The sequence below is a fragment of the Diospyros lotus genome, chromosome 4 (assembly GCF_014633365.1).
Source record: "Diospyros lotus cultivar Yz01 chromosome 4, ASM1463336v1, whole genome shotgun sequence".
NCBI lineage: Eukaryota > Viridiplantae > Streptophyta > Magnoliopsida > Ericales > Ebenaceae > Diospyros > Diospyros lotus.
In genome coordinates, this window is record NC_068341.1 from 30,240,183 (window position 1) to 30,256,791 (window position 16,609).

A 16,609-nucleotide genomic window follows, 5' to 3' on the forward strand; every position below is an offset into this window, starting at 1 on the left:
ATCAAGAGAAGGCATATTTCTACCTATTAATTCTTCTATAAAATTTTTAGTTGAAGAAACTTGAAAGCTAGTGCTTCTTCTCCTTTGGTTCACTTATGTTTGAAAATACGAAATAAAAAAATTAAGTTCCTCTTTTGATAATAATAAATACTGATTCTTTTTTATTTAAGGATTAAAGAAATTATGTCCACAAAAATATCTTTAAAAAAGTATTGTTTTGTCCACTTGCCATGTCATATCCTTATCTCTTAAAATTTTCATGCTTCGTATGTTTGTGCTTCTAATGGAATTTATCCTCATGTAAATAGATTAGTAGACGGATAGATTCAGGGTGAGGGCCAAATTAGCTCTTGTTCTTTGGCTTAGGGGCCAAATTAGCCCTCCTACTTCCAAAAGGGTCAAGGCCGGCCTTGTTCTTTCAAAGTAGTGGCAAAATTGGCTCTTATTGTACTATCAAAGTAGTGGCAAAATTGGCTCTTATTGTACTTTCAAAGTAGTGGCAAGATTGGCTCTTACTTTCAAAAGGGCCAAATAAGCCCTCATACTACTTCCATGCTCAAGGCCAAAGGTAGTTGAGCTATAAAAATAATGACCATAACAACCCAAATGGAACCCAACCTCAAGCCTAAATTGAACCTTAAATTGCAATTGCATCTCACGATCGCATTTGCAACATCATTCACAATTGAAGTGGCCCTTCCTTTTCCGAATTGAACACAAGAACCCTAGCAACAAAATATGTGATGCAATTGAAACTTTGATTTGAGTTTGATTTTGGGGATTAGGTTTGATTTGGATAAACATAACTCGATTAATGAAAAATGCACTCCCATTTGATGGCGTTTAGATGACATGCATTGTAAGGGTTAATGTGGCTTAAAGTCTACAAGTACAAGGGCTTATTTGGTCCTTTTGAAAGTAAGAGGGACAATTTAGCTCCCTAGCTGAAGTACAAAGGTTAAGTTGGAACTTTGACCATAGATTTATTATGCAATGGGCAAGAAAGCACGATACCAACTTTGTTGGTTCATTCAACGCATAAGATAACTCACAATTGTGGAAGATAAAACTTATGCAAAATTTCATATAATTATATAGAAATATAACTTATTAAATATTTGAACGATGCCATAAAAATCACTTGATCGTCTAGTCTATCCAGATTATTGTTATTATTTTTGATAGTTAACTTATTTGGGATGATTTGTAGGTGTGAATTATTTCACTTATTTTATGGATTCCAAACAAGTGTAGGAAGACTACTTTAGTTCCTATTTGAGATCAAGATGTTCAAAATTTTGGAAATTTTAAACGAATAAAGTTAATAAGCTACACTATGAGACTTTGGGAGAGAGTGATTAAACAAAGAGTGGGAAGAGAAACCAAGGTATCTAAAAACCAATTTAGTTTCATGCTTGGTAGGTTAACAGTGGAAGCGATATATTCATTGAGGTGCCTAACTGGAAGGTATAGAAATAAATGAAAGGATTTATATATATGGTGTTTTCAGATGTAGAAATTGTGTACACAAAGTTCCTAGAGAAGTCTTATTAAGAGTTTTTGAGAAAAAAGAGTCCAAATTGCTTATATACAACTTATTAAAGACATATTATATAACAGAGACTTGTGCTAGAACATGTGGAGGAGACACGAAGCTTTTCTAATTACAATGGATTGCATCAAGGATTTGTTTTATTCATTGCCTAATTTCCCTAATAATGGATGAACTCTCTAACCATATGCAAGCAAAGGTGCTATGGTGTATGTTATTTGTAGTTGTCGATGACATGGTGCATGAGACAAAAGAAGGCATGAACGCTAGATATGGAGGAACATTTTAGAATTTAAGGTTTTAAATTAAGTAGAGTGAAAACTGAGTATACAGAATGTAAGTTCAGTCAAAATATTAGTATGGATGATGTTATGCTAAAATTGAAAGATCAAATGATTCCAAAAAAAAGACCAATTTGGATATCTTGGATCAATCATCCAAAAAGATAGAGAGATTAATGGGGATGTTATCCACAAATTAAGGTAGGAGGGTTAAAATGGAAAGTGCATCTGGTGTTTTACATGATAATAAGATTCCATTAAAGCTGAAAGGAAAATTTTATAAGACGTATATGATAATAAGATTCCATTAAAGCTGAAAGGAAAATTTTATAAGACCAACTACATTATATAGTACAAAATGTTATGTAGTAAAGTAGCTACATGTGCTAAAAGCCTAAAAATGAGTGTGATGAAGACGAGGGTGTTAAGATGGATGTGGGGCATATAAGAAACGATCAACTTAGAAATGAAGTTATTTGTAATGTGGTCTGAGTGGCTTCTACTAAAAATTAGATAGAGGAGACACTATTAAGATGGTTTGATTATGTGAGAAAAAGACCAATAGAGGCTTCTATGAGGAGAGATGATGGAATGGAAAAAGTTAGTAAAATAGGTAGAGGAAGACCAAAAAAACTTGGTGGGAGACACCTAGGGTTGATATTAAATATGTGGGCCTTATAGAAGATAAGGCAATGGATAGAAATGAATGGAAAACAAAAATTCATGTAACTGACCTAGCATAGTGGGATAAAGACTTGGTTTGTCGTTTGAATGCAATCAAGGTAATGCAAGTTGTGTCTATTTTGTTTTATTAAAAATTGGTTAACTTGTGCCAACAATTCTATGAGGTGACATGAAAGTGTAAATTTTCAATTGGTGCATGAATTTAGAAATTTGAGGTCTTAATCCATTAATTATGTTTGGTGTAATCTGGTCGAATAGAGGTCTACTCTACTATTGCTTCAAGTAGCGTCGGTCATAGTTGTCAAAGGCGAGCGGTGCACGCCTCATGCAAGGCGCATGGGGTGCATTCCTTGTATGTATAAATTTATTAAAACCCTATTTGTTGTCCATTTGTCATCTTAGATGTTATTTCTTGTTGATTTGATTGCATATTTTTGTATATCGGTGAGTGGCAAATCTAGCGAGTAAGTCGGATGTTTGCTAGATATCCCATTAACTGGGATCCTTTAGCAGTGATGTTTACTCTCACTAGAGAACTACTCATGTTTGTGTTGGATTTCATTTTTCTTTCTTCTAATTCCTTTTGCAATTTAGAAGAAACTAATTCTTTGCTCTAATTGGTTTTTTACTGTGTGTTCTACTCTAATTCTTTTTTCTTTCTTCTAATTTCTGTTGCAATTTAGAACTAATTGCTAAGAAAAAAAATGTTTTCATTGTGTGCTTTACTAAATTTTTTCTCTTCTAATTTCTTTTGCAATTTAAAAGAAACTAATTGTTTCATAACTGTTTTTCCTGTATGTTCTGCTGTAATTTTTTTCTTTTAATTGCAAACAAAATAAATTAGAAGAAACTAATTGTTTTCTTATAATTGTTGTTTTTTTTTGCCAATGTGAAACTGTTATAATTTTTTCTTGGCTATAATATCTTTTGCAGTTAGAAGAAACTAATTTATTTTCTGCAATAATATTAGTTGTTATTATAGAGTTGTTATTTGTCATTTATGATTTTATGAATTTGCCTCTTACCTCCACATAGGTACATACTGAGAATAGTGCATAAGTATTTTATAAGCATTTTGCATAAATGTGCGCCTCATGTGTTTTGAGGCTCATGCTTCACCTTTCGCTTGACAACTGTGGTGTTGGTCGATGTTGAACAATTTTACTGCCATCCTTAGAAATTAATTGTGTTGGAAAGGCGTTCTGGTCCTTTTCTGGGTACAGTACATGTATGCCACAGTATGGGTTGACAGCTTATGCCACTTCTTTTTCAAAGTTTTTTCACCCACATTCCTTTTATGTTCTTGTTCGATTCTTATTCTGTCCTCAAGCATCATCTTGGTCAAGCTGTAGCACCTCTAACTCTTCACAATTATTGCATGTAACTGCACCTTGACATTAGGGCATGCTGTAACTGCAAATGTGCTACTAAATTGGCATATGCAGAACCTAAAATACTGTTGTAGAAATTGATTTATCATTCTTTTCGAATTTCAATTTTGTAGCCTGTGCCAGTTTGATATATACATTTTAATAGCTAGATGATAGAATGATGGATTGGTAGATGGCTAGCATTTTTAATCCATGGATAAAAAAACCATTAGTAGTTAAAGTTTTAATGTTTACATTTGGCAGAACCCTTAGTAACCTAAGTGATCTCCAAATAACTACTCATCAGTTGGGGAGCCATAATTAGAAGTGAATTCTCTCTCTCTCTGAATTTTGCACATTGCAGGTTTTGGAGGCTAGAGCAGGATTCTACGAGAAGCCAATTGCAACATTGGACTTTGCCTCTCTGTATCCATCAATTATGATGGCATACAATTTATGTTACTGCACTCTGGTAAAATGCTTTTGCTTATGTTCTGTGCCAGTTTGTCTTGAATCTCAAGTTAAATTTAGTTTTAACTGTTAAAGGTGATAGTTTTTATCAAATGAGCTAGTAGATAATTGTTAATTGTACTTTATTGCATGAAGGTAACCCCTGAAGATGTTCACAAACTCAGTCTTCCACCAGAATGTGTTAATAAAACTCCATCTGGTGAAATATTCGTCAAATCAAATTTACAGAAGGTGGGATCTTTTCTATTGTCGTTAACTGTTATCTATTTATGTGCTTTGTGATATTTATAAACAGCAAAAATTATTGTCATTTTTCAGGGGATACTTCCAGAAATTCTTGAAGAACTGCTAGGGGCTCGTAAAAGAGCTAAAGCTGATTTAAAGGTTTTATTAATTGTTCTAGGACATTAAATTCTAATTTATTTTTTGTTGTTCTGCCATGTACTGGAGTTAATTGATTAACTAGTAAGGGATGCTAATTGTTATGTGTTCAATTGTTCAGTCACAGTGACTCTTAACTGAACTCAAATAAATATAAGCTCATGTGAGTATGCTAAACATCATAGGGTCACATTTCCTGCCAGGAATAAATTAATTTCTCTGCCTTTTTCCTCGATTCATATCGATGTATGGGGTCCTGCTAAAATTCTAAATATCAATGGCTTTCGTTGGTTTGTTTCCTTTATTGATGATTACACAGAATGACTCATATTGAAACAATATGGTAGAGCAGACAAAATAGTAGATTAGGGCACAATTGAGAGAGACGAAACTCGTGAATTTCTGAATAGAACTGAAAAATGTGATCAATATACAACGCTATACTGAGTTTATATTTATACTCAACACCTCCTAACTACACCGCCACAATACATACAACTATTTGATAAATAAACACAGCAATTGCAGATAAGAAAATACAGAAAACTGAAATGAAGTTAATAATACTTCTACATTCCCCCTCAAATCAAACTTTCTTTTTGGATGTTTGCTTATCTGAGACTCCTTCAAAGGCAGCCTTTTGAATAGGTGACAACTTTAAGACTGAGTTTGTCACATAGAAGCTGAAATCTACTTCTTGACAATCCCTTAGTAAAAACATTTGCTATCTGATAGGCTGTAGGAACATAACCTATATCAACTTCTCCATTCTCCACCTTTTCTCACACAAAATGAATATCAATCTCAATATGTTTAGTGCGGGAATGAAATACTAGATTTTCAATAATGCTTTTAGCGGCTAGATTGTCACTCCACACAATAGGAGGATGAATACACGAATAACTCAGTTCTGAAAACAAAGATTTAAGCCACATAAGTTCAGTTACACCTTAGGCAATAGTCTTGTATTCAGCTTCTCCAATTGACCTTCCTACAACTGACTGCTTTCGAGAGCTCCAAACTATCAAATTATTTCCAAGAAATAAACACAATCCACTTGTGGAACGTTTATTTACTTTGCAACCAGCGTGATTAGCATCAGTATATACAACTAGGGGCAGATATGTAGAAGGAGGAGAAAATAACAAGCCCAAACGAATAGTACCCTTGAGGTATCTAAGAAGTCTTTTACAAACCAGCTAATGCTGTTGCTTGGGGGCAGATAGGAATTGACTGAGCTTATTAACCGCAAAAGCAATGTCGGGTCTAGTGTAGGTTAGATACTACAAGGAACCAAACATAGTCCCAAATAGAGATGGATTAGAGAAAGGATCACCCTCATTTGTTAAAGATTCTACTGTATTTACTGGAGTGGCACACGGTTTACAGTCTAACATAGCTTCATTTTTCAAGAGATCCAATGTGTATTTGGATTGAGTAAGATAGATGCCACTATGATCTCTATAGGCTCAAATCCAAGAAAATAACTATAATAGATCCAAGAGTCTTTTGAGCAAAATGAGTTTCCAAATCATGAATACAAGCTCTAAGTGTTGTGTCATCTGACCTGGTGATTAAAATGTCATCTACATACACCAATAGAAACAACACAAATTTAGAAGTTCTCTTGACAAAGAAAGAGAGATTAGATATAGCTCTAGTAAATCCCCAAGATTGTAAAGTAGCTCGCAACTTAGTATACCAAGTTCTAGGAGCCTGTTTGAGCCCATAAAGCAACTTTTTCAACTTGCAAATAGATTCAGGAAACTGAGAATCAACAAACCTTTTTGGTTGAGACATAAACACTTCCTCATTAAGCTCACCATTTAGAAAGGCATTATTTATATCCACTTGTTGGATGTTCCAACCAAACGTAACTGCCAATGAGAACAAAACTCTAGTAGTAGGAGCTTTAACCATAGGGTTGAATGTGTCGGCATAATCAATGCCCGAATTTTGAAGAAACCCCTTGGCCACTAAGCGAGCCTTATACTTTAGGATTGTGCCATCAGAATTATATTTGATCCAAAACACCCACTTGCAACCAATTACATTCATATCCTTAGAATAGGGAACTAAATCGCAAGTGTGATTACGCTGCAAGGCAACAAACTCCTATTCCATGGCTTTAACTCATTGTGAGTCTAAGAAGGCCTCATGAACTGAACTAGGTTCTAAAGAATTCATTAAGGCATGAGGTGATGTAATGGCAAGAGATTTGGCCTTGGACCTAGTCAGCATAGGATGACAAGAAGGAGCTAAAGGAGCTGAAAATTTAGACACATGGGTTATAGGTCTAGGAGAAGAAGAAGAAGACTGCACAAGTTGTGAAGAAATAGTAGGAGACAGAGGCAAAGAGGCAGCAGAATTAACAATTTGATAAGGAGGAACCCAGATGTTGTGCTACTGCAGAGGAAGGAAAAGGAGGGGACTAAAAATATAGTGTGGAAAAACTATTAGGAACAGAAGGTGAAGAAGACTTGAATAGACTGAGATAAGGAAAATCATCAGGATTGAATTTGACATGTCTTGAAACATAAATTCGTCCAGTAGGATGCAAACACCGGTAGCCTGCTTGAACATGACTATACCCAATAAAGATACATTTGGCTGAATGAAAATCAAATTTGTGCTTGACATATGGTCTTAGATAACGACAACAAGCACAACCAAAATGTTGGAGCATTAGGTAATTTGGTTGTTTATGATATAACAGTTTAAATGGCGTGTGGAACTTGAGAGGTGATGAAGGAAGCAAATTAATAAGGTGCACTGCTGTTTGAAATGCTTCTACCCAAAATTGAGAGGCATATGAGCATATGACTCATAAGTAAGCCCCATTTCAACAATATGCTTATGCTTCCTCTCAGCTACACCATTCTCTTGATGGGCATGGGGATAAGTGAAACGTGGCTGTATGCCATGACTATGGGGATAAGACAAAAAGGCTTTGAATTTCCCCCGATTATCTGTTTGTAAGGCTTTAATTTTGGTTTGATATTGAAATTCAACAAGTTTGTGAAAGGTAACAAAAGTCGACAAGGCATTAGATTTTAACTTTAAAGGGTATAGCTATGTATAACATGTGTAAGCATCAACAAAAATGTTGTAATATCGATATCCTTCAATGGACAAAGTATGAGATGGACCCCATAGGTCTGAATAGACCAACTCAAGAGGTTTTACAGCTGTAACATGGCAATCAACAAATGGAAGTTGATTTGAGTTTTCCAATTTGACAAGAATCACAAAGAGAAAGTAACGTGGAAGAACAAGGAATCTGAATTTTATGTAGAACTAAGCGTAGTACATTGAAAGAGTGATGCCCTAGCTTTGCGTGCCATTGCTGGTACACATTATTGTTTTGGGCGACATTTACACTAGTCACTAGGTGACAATCCATGACTAAATGGAGCTTGTCTAGTACACTTGCCGAAAGAAAACTCATTACAGTTTGAAGGAAATGTACCGCTAACATGTCTAGGTTTAATAGAATGAGCTGAAGAGCTGGGAATAGTAGGATCAAAAGCTGAACTCAGTTGGTAGAGCCCATCCTTAAGTTGTCCTCTGAGTAGCACTTGTCTGGTATTCTTGTCCTTGATCAAACAAGAATGAGAGTTAAATTCAGTAATAAGATCACAATCTCGTGTGAGTTGTGAGACAATAATTAGATTTTTCTTCATGTTAGGCACATGTAGAACATTTGAGAAAGTAACACAAAGATGTAGGTTTTGTTTGTGAAAGAAAATGTCCAAGACCAACATTAGAGATAGAGAGTTGCTTACCATTTACCAACTGAAACTTTGTCTCCACCATTGTAAGGAGCATGAAGTGACAAATTGTTTAGATTGGAAGTGATATGGTTCGTTGCACCAAAATCAACAAACTAGGAATTATCTGATGTAGAAGGTTGAAGGTTGTGATCAATAGGAGAAGAAGAAGGAAAATGATTATAGTGAGAAGGAAATTGATTATAGTGAGTTCCTTGGACAAAACCTATATCATTCATGTAGGACTCATTAGAATCATTTAGGGACGCTAGAAAAGCTCTTGAATAAGACTGAGTAGAGACTTAAGGATCAAATCTTTGATTAGAATTAGGTGTGCTCTGAAAATTTCTATTAAATCTGTGATAACATCTGTCAACAAAATGCCTTGGCTTGCCACACAATTGGTAATAAATCCGCCTACCAAACTATCTTCCTCGTCCTCTTCCACCTCTATTCATATAACCACCTCCTCTTTGACCAAAACCATCTCGATTGTTCACGAAATTACTAGCACCTCTTGCTGTATATGCAGTCATATTGACTTGCATAGATGAAGGTGTAACTGAATCAAAATTAATTGTCGATTGTGGCAAATTCTTAGATGCTAGTATTTGTTCGTGCATTAGCAACAAGTACTGCACTTTCTCAAGATCTATTTCATCCATTTGGTAAGTAATTAGGCTCACAACTATTTCATAATCATGACCTAATCCATTAAGAATTGCAAGAAGTAACTCCTTATCATCCAATGGCTCGCCTATTGTAGCTGGAGAATGTCCAATCGTTTTGAGTTTAAGGATGTAGTCATTAATAGACAAAGAATCCTTCTTAAGTGATCTTAGCTGCTGCTTTAGTTGAAAGGATTTAGCAACTGTTTGTTATGAATATAAACTTTCAAGTGAAAACCATACCTCAGTAGATGATTCACAATGAATTACCTGTGCCAATACCTCCTTATCAATTGTTGAAAAGAGCCAGCCTAGAAGTAACTAGTCCGATCGCAGCTAATTAAGATATTCCAAGTTCATTGTCTGAGCTCCAGATTCTCTGTTATCATGATCTACTACATACTTTGGTGGCGGTGGAGTCTTGTTAAGGAAAGGCAGTAAATCAAAAGCTCTGATCGTAGCCAGAACTTGAGCCTTCCAAAAGATATAATTGTCGGAATCCAATTTTATCGGAATGAAACTAAATGCTTTTGCAATCGCAGAAAAATTCGATTGCGATGCAAATGATAAAGAAGAGGATGAGCGAGGTGGAAGAGAAGAAGAGGCACTAAGATCAAGATTCGAATTCAGGACTTGCGTCAATGGCTTTAATACCATGAAACAATATGGTAGAGCAGACAAAATAGTAGATTAGGGCACAATCGAGAGAGACGAAACTCGTGAATTTCTGAATAGAACTGGAAAATGTGATCAACAACATACAACGCTATACTGAGTTTATATTTATACTCAGCACCTCCTAACTACCCCGCCACAATGCATATAGCTATTTGCTAAATAAACACAACAAATACAGGTAAGAAAATACAGAAAACTGAAATGAAGTTAATAATACTTCTACACATATCTTATGAAAGAGAAATCAGAGGTTGGGGTTATCTTTCAATCCTTTCACAAAATGATTCATACTCAATTTGGTGTTCCTATCAAATGTATTCGATCAGATAATACCAAAGACTATTTCAATCATGTTCTTAACACCTTCCTCCAAAATGAAAGAATTATTCATGAATCATCTTGTGTTGACACCCCACAACAAAATGGAATTGCAAAAAGGAAAAAGTGTCGCCTTCTAAATGTTTCTCGCTCCCTTCTATTCCAAATGAATGTACCAAAACATTTTTGAGGGGAGGCTATTCTCATGGCCACTTTCCTCATCAACAGACTTCCTTCTAGTTTTCTTTGAAACAAAACCCCACTTTAGCTTCTCTCTAAAACCTATCCTAATGTTGTCTCTGACGCTGTTCCAACACCTAGAGTTTTTGGATGTGTTGCTTTTGTTGACATCTCTTCCTAACATAGAAGTAAATTGGATCCAAGAGCCTTGAAGTGTGTTTTCCTAGGCTATTCTCACTCTCAAAAGGGGTACAAATGTTACCATCCTTCCAAAAAGATGTTTGTCTCTATGGATGCCACCTTTCACGAAGCTAATCCATATTTTTCCCAATCCAATTCTCATTATCAGGGGGAGAATCACTCTTAAGGATGATGACATTTTTCCATTAGAGTTAACTGGTGGATCAGCTGAGCAAGCAAATCCAGAACCTAGCCCTATCTCTCACACTGAATGTGATACTCAGCCAGAACCTAATGAGAGGCAGCAACAGTTTAAGAGTCCGCTACATGTGTACTCAAGGAAAGGGAAGTCTAATTCAGCTCAAATTCAGGTTCAATCATCTGAACCAGATCCTAAAACTGAGGTAACTGATTCTCACACTAATAATTCTCTCCATGATATTGCTAATGACCTTGATCTCCCTATTGCTCTTAGAAAAGGAACCCGAAGTTGTACACAACAACCTATTTCTCACTTTATTTGTAACGGCCCTCTCTCGGAGATCCCGCTAACATAGGACATCCGAAAGGAGGTCATTAAAAGTATAGGTACAGATAAGACTCAATTTAAATCATTCACTTTGAATCTCATAGACAACATAGCCATGAAAGAACATATACATTTCTTAGAAGTTCAACATTCCCTTAAAATCTGCATAGGGCTGAAGCGCCCATACATTACAAAATAAAAGGGCAATAATGAAAAATTTACATCATAAGCTAATCTATCTTTGCCCTCAAAATACCCTAAGACCTTTTGGTTGGGAGAGCCCTATATACGCCTATAATCACGCCTTGCTCGGACCAGCCCCTTCTTTGGCCTTACCTTTAGCTGGAATGATGACAAAAAAGCAAAGGATGAGCCACAAGGCTCAGCAAGTATACAATATATAGCAAGCAATGAATGAAAAGGAATCGAGACATGGATAATTACGATAAAATGGGATAACTCTTTTTCATAATAATTCATATTCTTCCCACATATATATGAAGACGATGAGAATATGGAAATTGAATCAAACTTTTATTCAATTAGTCTTAAAATCCTTTACATACTCGGTCCCTATTTAACATGTATTTAGAGAACAAATGTGGAAACATAAAATTAAACCCAAATAATCAGCCCCAAATAATTAGCCTAAACATTCCAAATATTGGATCTCATTATGGTCTCAATCTCTTACCACAATCTCCTCCAAATTCTCTTCAAATCATTCAGGATTTCAACACTCCCCCACAAGTTGGATCATAGATGTTGATCATGTCCAACTTGCAGATAAACTCTTCAAAGCTAGACCTCTGAAACCCCTTAGTGAATATATCTACCAATTGTTCTCTAGTAGGGATATAGGTCATGCAGATTGTCCTTTTCTCAATTTTCTCCTTTATAAAATGTCTATCAACTTCTATATGTTTAGTCCTGTCGTGCTGAACAGGATTATGGGAAATATTGATAGCAGCTTTGTTGTCATAGTAGAGTTTGATGGGGAACTCTACCGTGATATGTAGTTCCTTCAAAAGCTTTTGTAACCATAGCCCTTCACACATCCCTTGTGCAACAGCTCTGAATTCAGCTTCGGCACTATTTCTGGCTACCACACTTTGCTTCTTACTCCTCCATGTTACTTGATTTCCCCAAACATAGGTGCAGTAGCCAGTAGTAGACCTTCTGTCTTCTGCTGAGCCTGCCCAATCTATATTTGTATAGATCTTTATCTTTTTACTGTCTTTTTTCTTAAAGAATAGATCTTGCCCTGGTGAGCCTTTCAGATATCTGAGAATCTTGTATACCGCTTCTAGGTGACTCTCATTTGGTGAATGCATATGCTAGCTGACCACACTTATAGCAAAAGCAATGTCAGGTCTAGTGTGAGATAGGTAGATCAATCTACCCACTAGCCTCTGATATCTTTCTCTATCCACAAGCTTTCCAACGTCTTCAATTATTTTCCTTGCCTCGATCGGGGTATTGCTATGCTTGCAACCAAGCATACCAGTCTCAGTCAAAAGGTCAAGAACATACTTTTTCTGAGAGACTAATTCCCTTATTTGATCGGCGACTTCCATTCCCAGAAAATATCGCATTTGACCTAGGTTTTTTACCTCAAACTCTGTGGCTAAGACCTTCTTCATTCTCTCCCACCTCTCCTATGTTATCTCCAGGGAGTATGATGTCATCGACATACACGATCAAAATGGTCCTCCTTACATCATTGGATTGTTTGAAGAACATAGTATGATCTGACTGTCCCTGTTGATATCCTTGATTCTTAATTACCTTCGAAAATCTATCAAACCACGCTCTTGGTGATTGCTTGAGCCCATATAGAGATTTCTTCAACCTACTTATTTTGGTTTCTTTTTCCTCCTTGTAAAATCCTGGTGGTAGTGTCATGAATACTTCTTCCTCTAGCTCACCATTCAGAAAAGCATTCTTGATGTCAAACTGATGGAGTGGTCAGTCCAAGTTTGTTGCCAAGGACAAGAGAACCCGTATAGTATTTAGGTTTGCTACTGGTGCAAATGTCTCGGTGTAGTCAATACCGTATGTTTGAGTGAACCCCTTTGCAACTAGGTGGGCTTTGTACCGTTCTACTATGCCATCCGCCTTGTACTTTACCGAGAACACCCACTTACAGCCCACTGGTTTCTTCCCCCTTGGCAACGTTATCACCTCCCAAGTTCCATTTTTTCCTAATGCCCTTATTTCTTCCATCATTGCTTCTCTCCATTCTAGAATCTCCAAGGCTTCTTGAATATTCTTAGGAATCTGGATTTTGTCAAGGTTAGACGTAAAAGCACGACACTTGGCAGAAAGAGCATTGTAAGATAAAAATTTTGAGATAGGATGGAGAGTACATGAACGAGGTTGTTTTCTAAGAGCAATGGGTAAGTCTTCAAGATTTTTTACCTAGTCAGGATTGGGTTTTGGCTCATGAGTAGTCGGAGCTATCACCGGTTCAAACTCTTTTGGTGCTTTGGATGTGAGAGTCTCATCGGGCTTTGATTTAGGTCTCCTTGAGTAGGCAAGTGTCTCCCTGTCTGTTTGTTTTCCCACACCTCCCCCCGAGTTCAAGATTTCTTCTGCGTTGGACAAAGAAGGTGAGGGTGTAATGTAAGGGATAGACTCAAAGATCGCATCATCAAATTCGGTGTCTGAGGGTCGAGCTTCACTCAAGGGCTCCCCCTGAAGCGAGTAGTAGGGAGTATGCTCAAAAAATGTGACATCCAGACTAACTTATAATTTATGTGAAAGAGGGTCATAACATTTGTAACCTTTCTGAGTAGGGGAGTAACCAAGGAAGACACATTTGAGGGTTCTAGGATCCAACTTAGTACGTTGGGAGGCGTGAATGTGGACAAACACGGTGGACCCAAACACACGAAGCAGGAGAGATGAACTGAACCGAGAATCAGGGAAGATCTCCTGGAACTTTTGGAGAGGGGTTGCAAATGAGAGAATTTGACTAGGCATTCGATTGATGAGGAATGTAGAGGTCAGAATGGCATCGCCCCAAAAATTATTTTTCATGTGAGAGGTGAACAGTAGGGCACGAGCTACCTCAAGAATATGTCGGTTTTTCTGTTCAGCAACCCCATTTTGTTGGGGGGTGTAAACGTAAGAACTCTTGTGAATAATACCTTTGTCTTGATGATAGGGGCCCAAAGAATGATTGAAGTACTCGGTGCCATTATCAGTACGAAGAATTTGGATTTTTGTATGAAATTGGGTGTAAATCATAGTATAGAAGTTCATGAAGACAGAACTAATCTCAGATTTATCATGTAGTAAATACACCCAATAGAGACGAGAATGGTCATCAATAAAGGTAATAAACCATTTTGTGTGCGTCCTATTGGGAACTCGTGAAGGCCCCCAAAGGTCACTGTGAATCAGATTAAAAGGCAGTGATGGTTTATAAGGACATGAGGGAAAAGTAGTGAGAGGATGTTTTGCAAGTTCACAAACTTCACATTGTAATCCAAGGGAGTTTTATTCGAACAAAGTGAAGGAAACAAATGTTTTAAATATTGAAAACTTGGATGGCCCATTTGTTTGTGCCATAACAAAAGGTCACTATCCCTAGGACTAGATGTAGAATTACAAATAGGAGGATGACACTGTTTACTCATGTGAGCATCATCAAAATAGTAAAGTCCCTCACATTCCTTAGCACTGCCAATCGTCTTCCCCGATGATAGATCCTGAAAGACACAATGGGAAGACAAAAATGTAGCTGAGCAATGAGATTGGTTGGTTAGCTGACTAACAGACAACAGATTGCAAGACAGATTAAGAACATGAAGGACATACTCCAAGGTAATAAATTCAGAGATACGGATACTCCCATTTCCAACTACTGGGGATAAAGTACCATTTGCAATTTTTACTTTCAAGTTACCAGCACAAGGTGAATATGTGGGAAATAAATGATAGGTATCAGTCATATGGTCGGATGCACTAGAATCAATGATCCAGGGAGTACGACGCAAAGTAGTACTAAGAGTAGTAAAAAAAGTACCTTTGTGGGCTAAGGAACCCGATAGCAGAGGAGTAGAAAACTGGCCCGAGGCTTGAAAGGTCGAAAAAATAGCATATAACTTCTCAAGCTGCTCGGGGTTAAAACCCCCAATAGAGGCCGACAGAGTGTGATGGGCTGTTTCTGTTTGCTGTTCAATCAAGGCCTGGTACCCATGAGATTTGTTGGGCTGTCTAGGCTTCCAGTCAGCAGGCTTGCCATGTAAAACCTAGCAGGTATCTTTGGAATGGCCTAATTTCTTGCAATGGTCGCAAAATGGCCTTTTGTTTTGTCTCAGCCTAGATCTTGTGGGGGGCCCACGGGTTACAAGGGCTGAAGCTTCAGGCCCAGATGCGATTTTCTCCTTCAACATCACTTTTCTTCTACTTTCTTCACACCTAATTTCGGAGAACACCTCCCGAATGGAAGGTAATGGCCGGCGACCCAAGACTCGGCTCCTCACATCGTCGAGCTCTTTGTTGAGCCCAGCTAGAAACTCGTACACCTTCTCGTTCTCCATTTTCTTCTTGAATCGCACACTATCACTCGTGCACTCCCAAGATTCTTCACAGCTAAGGTCCAGTTCTTGCCATAAACCCAGCATCTCTGTGTAGTATTTCGTCACCTCTCTTTCTCCCTGCTTCATCTGCCACAACCGAGTCTTTATCTCGAAGATTTGAGAGGCATTCTCGGCGTTGGAGTAGGTTTCGTGAACAGCTTCCCACACGTCTTTCGCCGTCGGCAGGAACATGTATGTTTTGCCAATTGCTAGTCGCATGGAGTTGATCAAGTAGGAGCTGGTGAGGGAATTCTCAGAACGCCATTTCTGGAAGGCTGCTACTTCCTTGGAAGGTGGTTGTTTGATCTCGCCGGTAAGGAAGCCTAGTTTGCCTTTGCCGTCCATGGATTGGGCCCATTCTCTGTAGTTCTTACCATTCAGCTTTTCTACGGTAAGATAAATTGTGGAATTTTCAAACCCGCTGGTCGAACCCATGGAGGGGATTATCTCTGATTCTCCCTCCTGAGTTACCGATTGGATAGACTCATATGGCTGGCGGCCATGGCTTGCTAGGATTTTCAGAGTAACCTGGGCTCTGATACCATGAAGACGATGAGAATATGGAAATTGAATCAAACTTTTATTCAATTAGTCTTAAAATCCTTTACATACTCGGTCCCTATTTAACATGTACATAGAGAACAAATATGGAAACATTAATCCCAAATAATCAGCCCCAAATAATCAGCCTAAACATTCCATACATTGGATCTCATTATGGCCTCAATCTCAATCTCTTACCACAATCTCCTCCAAATCCTCTTCAAATCATTCAGGATTTCAACAACATATTATTTCATCATGTCTCACATTCATCCGTACCATATGCCAATGCAATGCTGAATAGTATCATACCACTGTATTGTGGACCATTGTCCACCCACGCTCTAGTCTTATACTAGATGCGCCTTATGAGCTGAAGCTCCCACAATAGGCAAATGCCTACTGACTTGCTAGG

General features: G+C 37.4%; 1 protein-coding gene across 1 annotated transcript in view; it reads left to right on the forward strand.

Annotated features, from left to right (window-relative positions):
• The window catches only part of LOC127799508 (DNA polymerase delta catalytic subunit), a 118,130-nt gene that overhangs the window by 48,875 nt on the left and 52,646 nt on the right, over window positions 1-16,609 (forward strand). Inside the window, exons 15-17 of the mRNA XM_052333593.1 lie at window positions 4,252-4,359; window positions 4,494-4,589; window positions 4,677-4,742. Coding sequence (XP_052189553.1) covers window positions 4,252-4,359; window positions 4,494-4,589; window positions 4,677-4,742 — 270 coding nt within the window. The remainder of the gene's footprint in view (window positions 1-4,251; window positions 4,360-4,493; window positions 4,590-4,676; window positions 4,743-16,609) is intronic.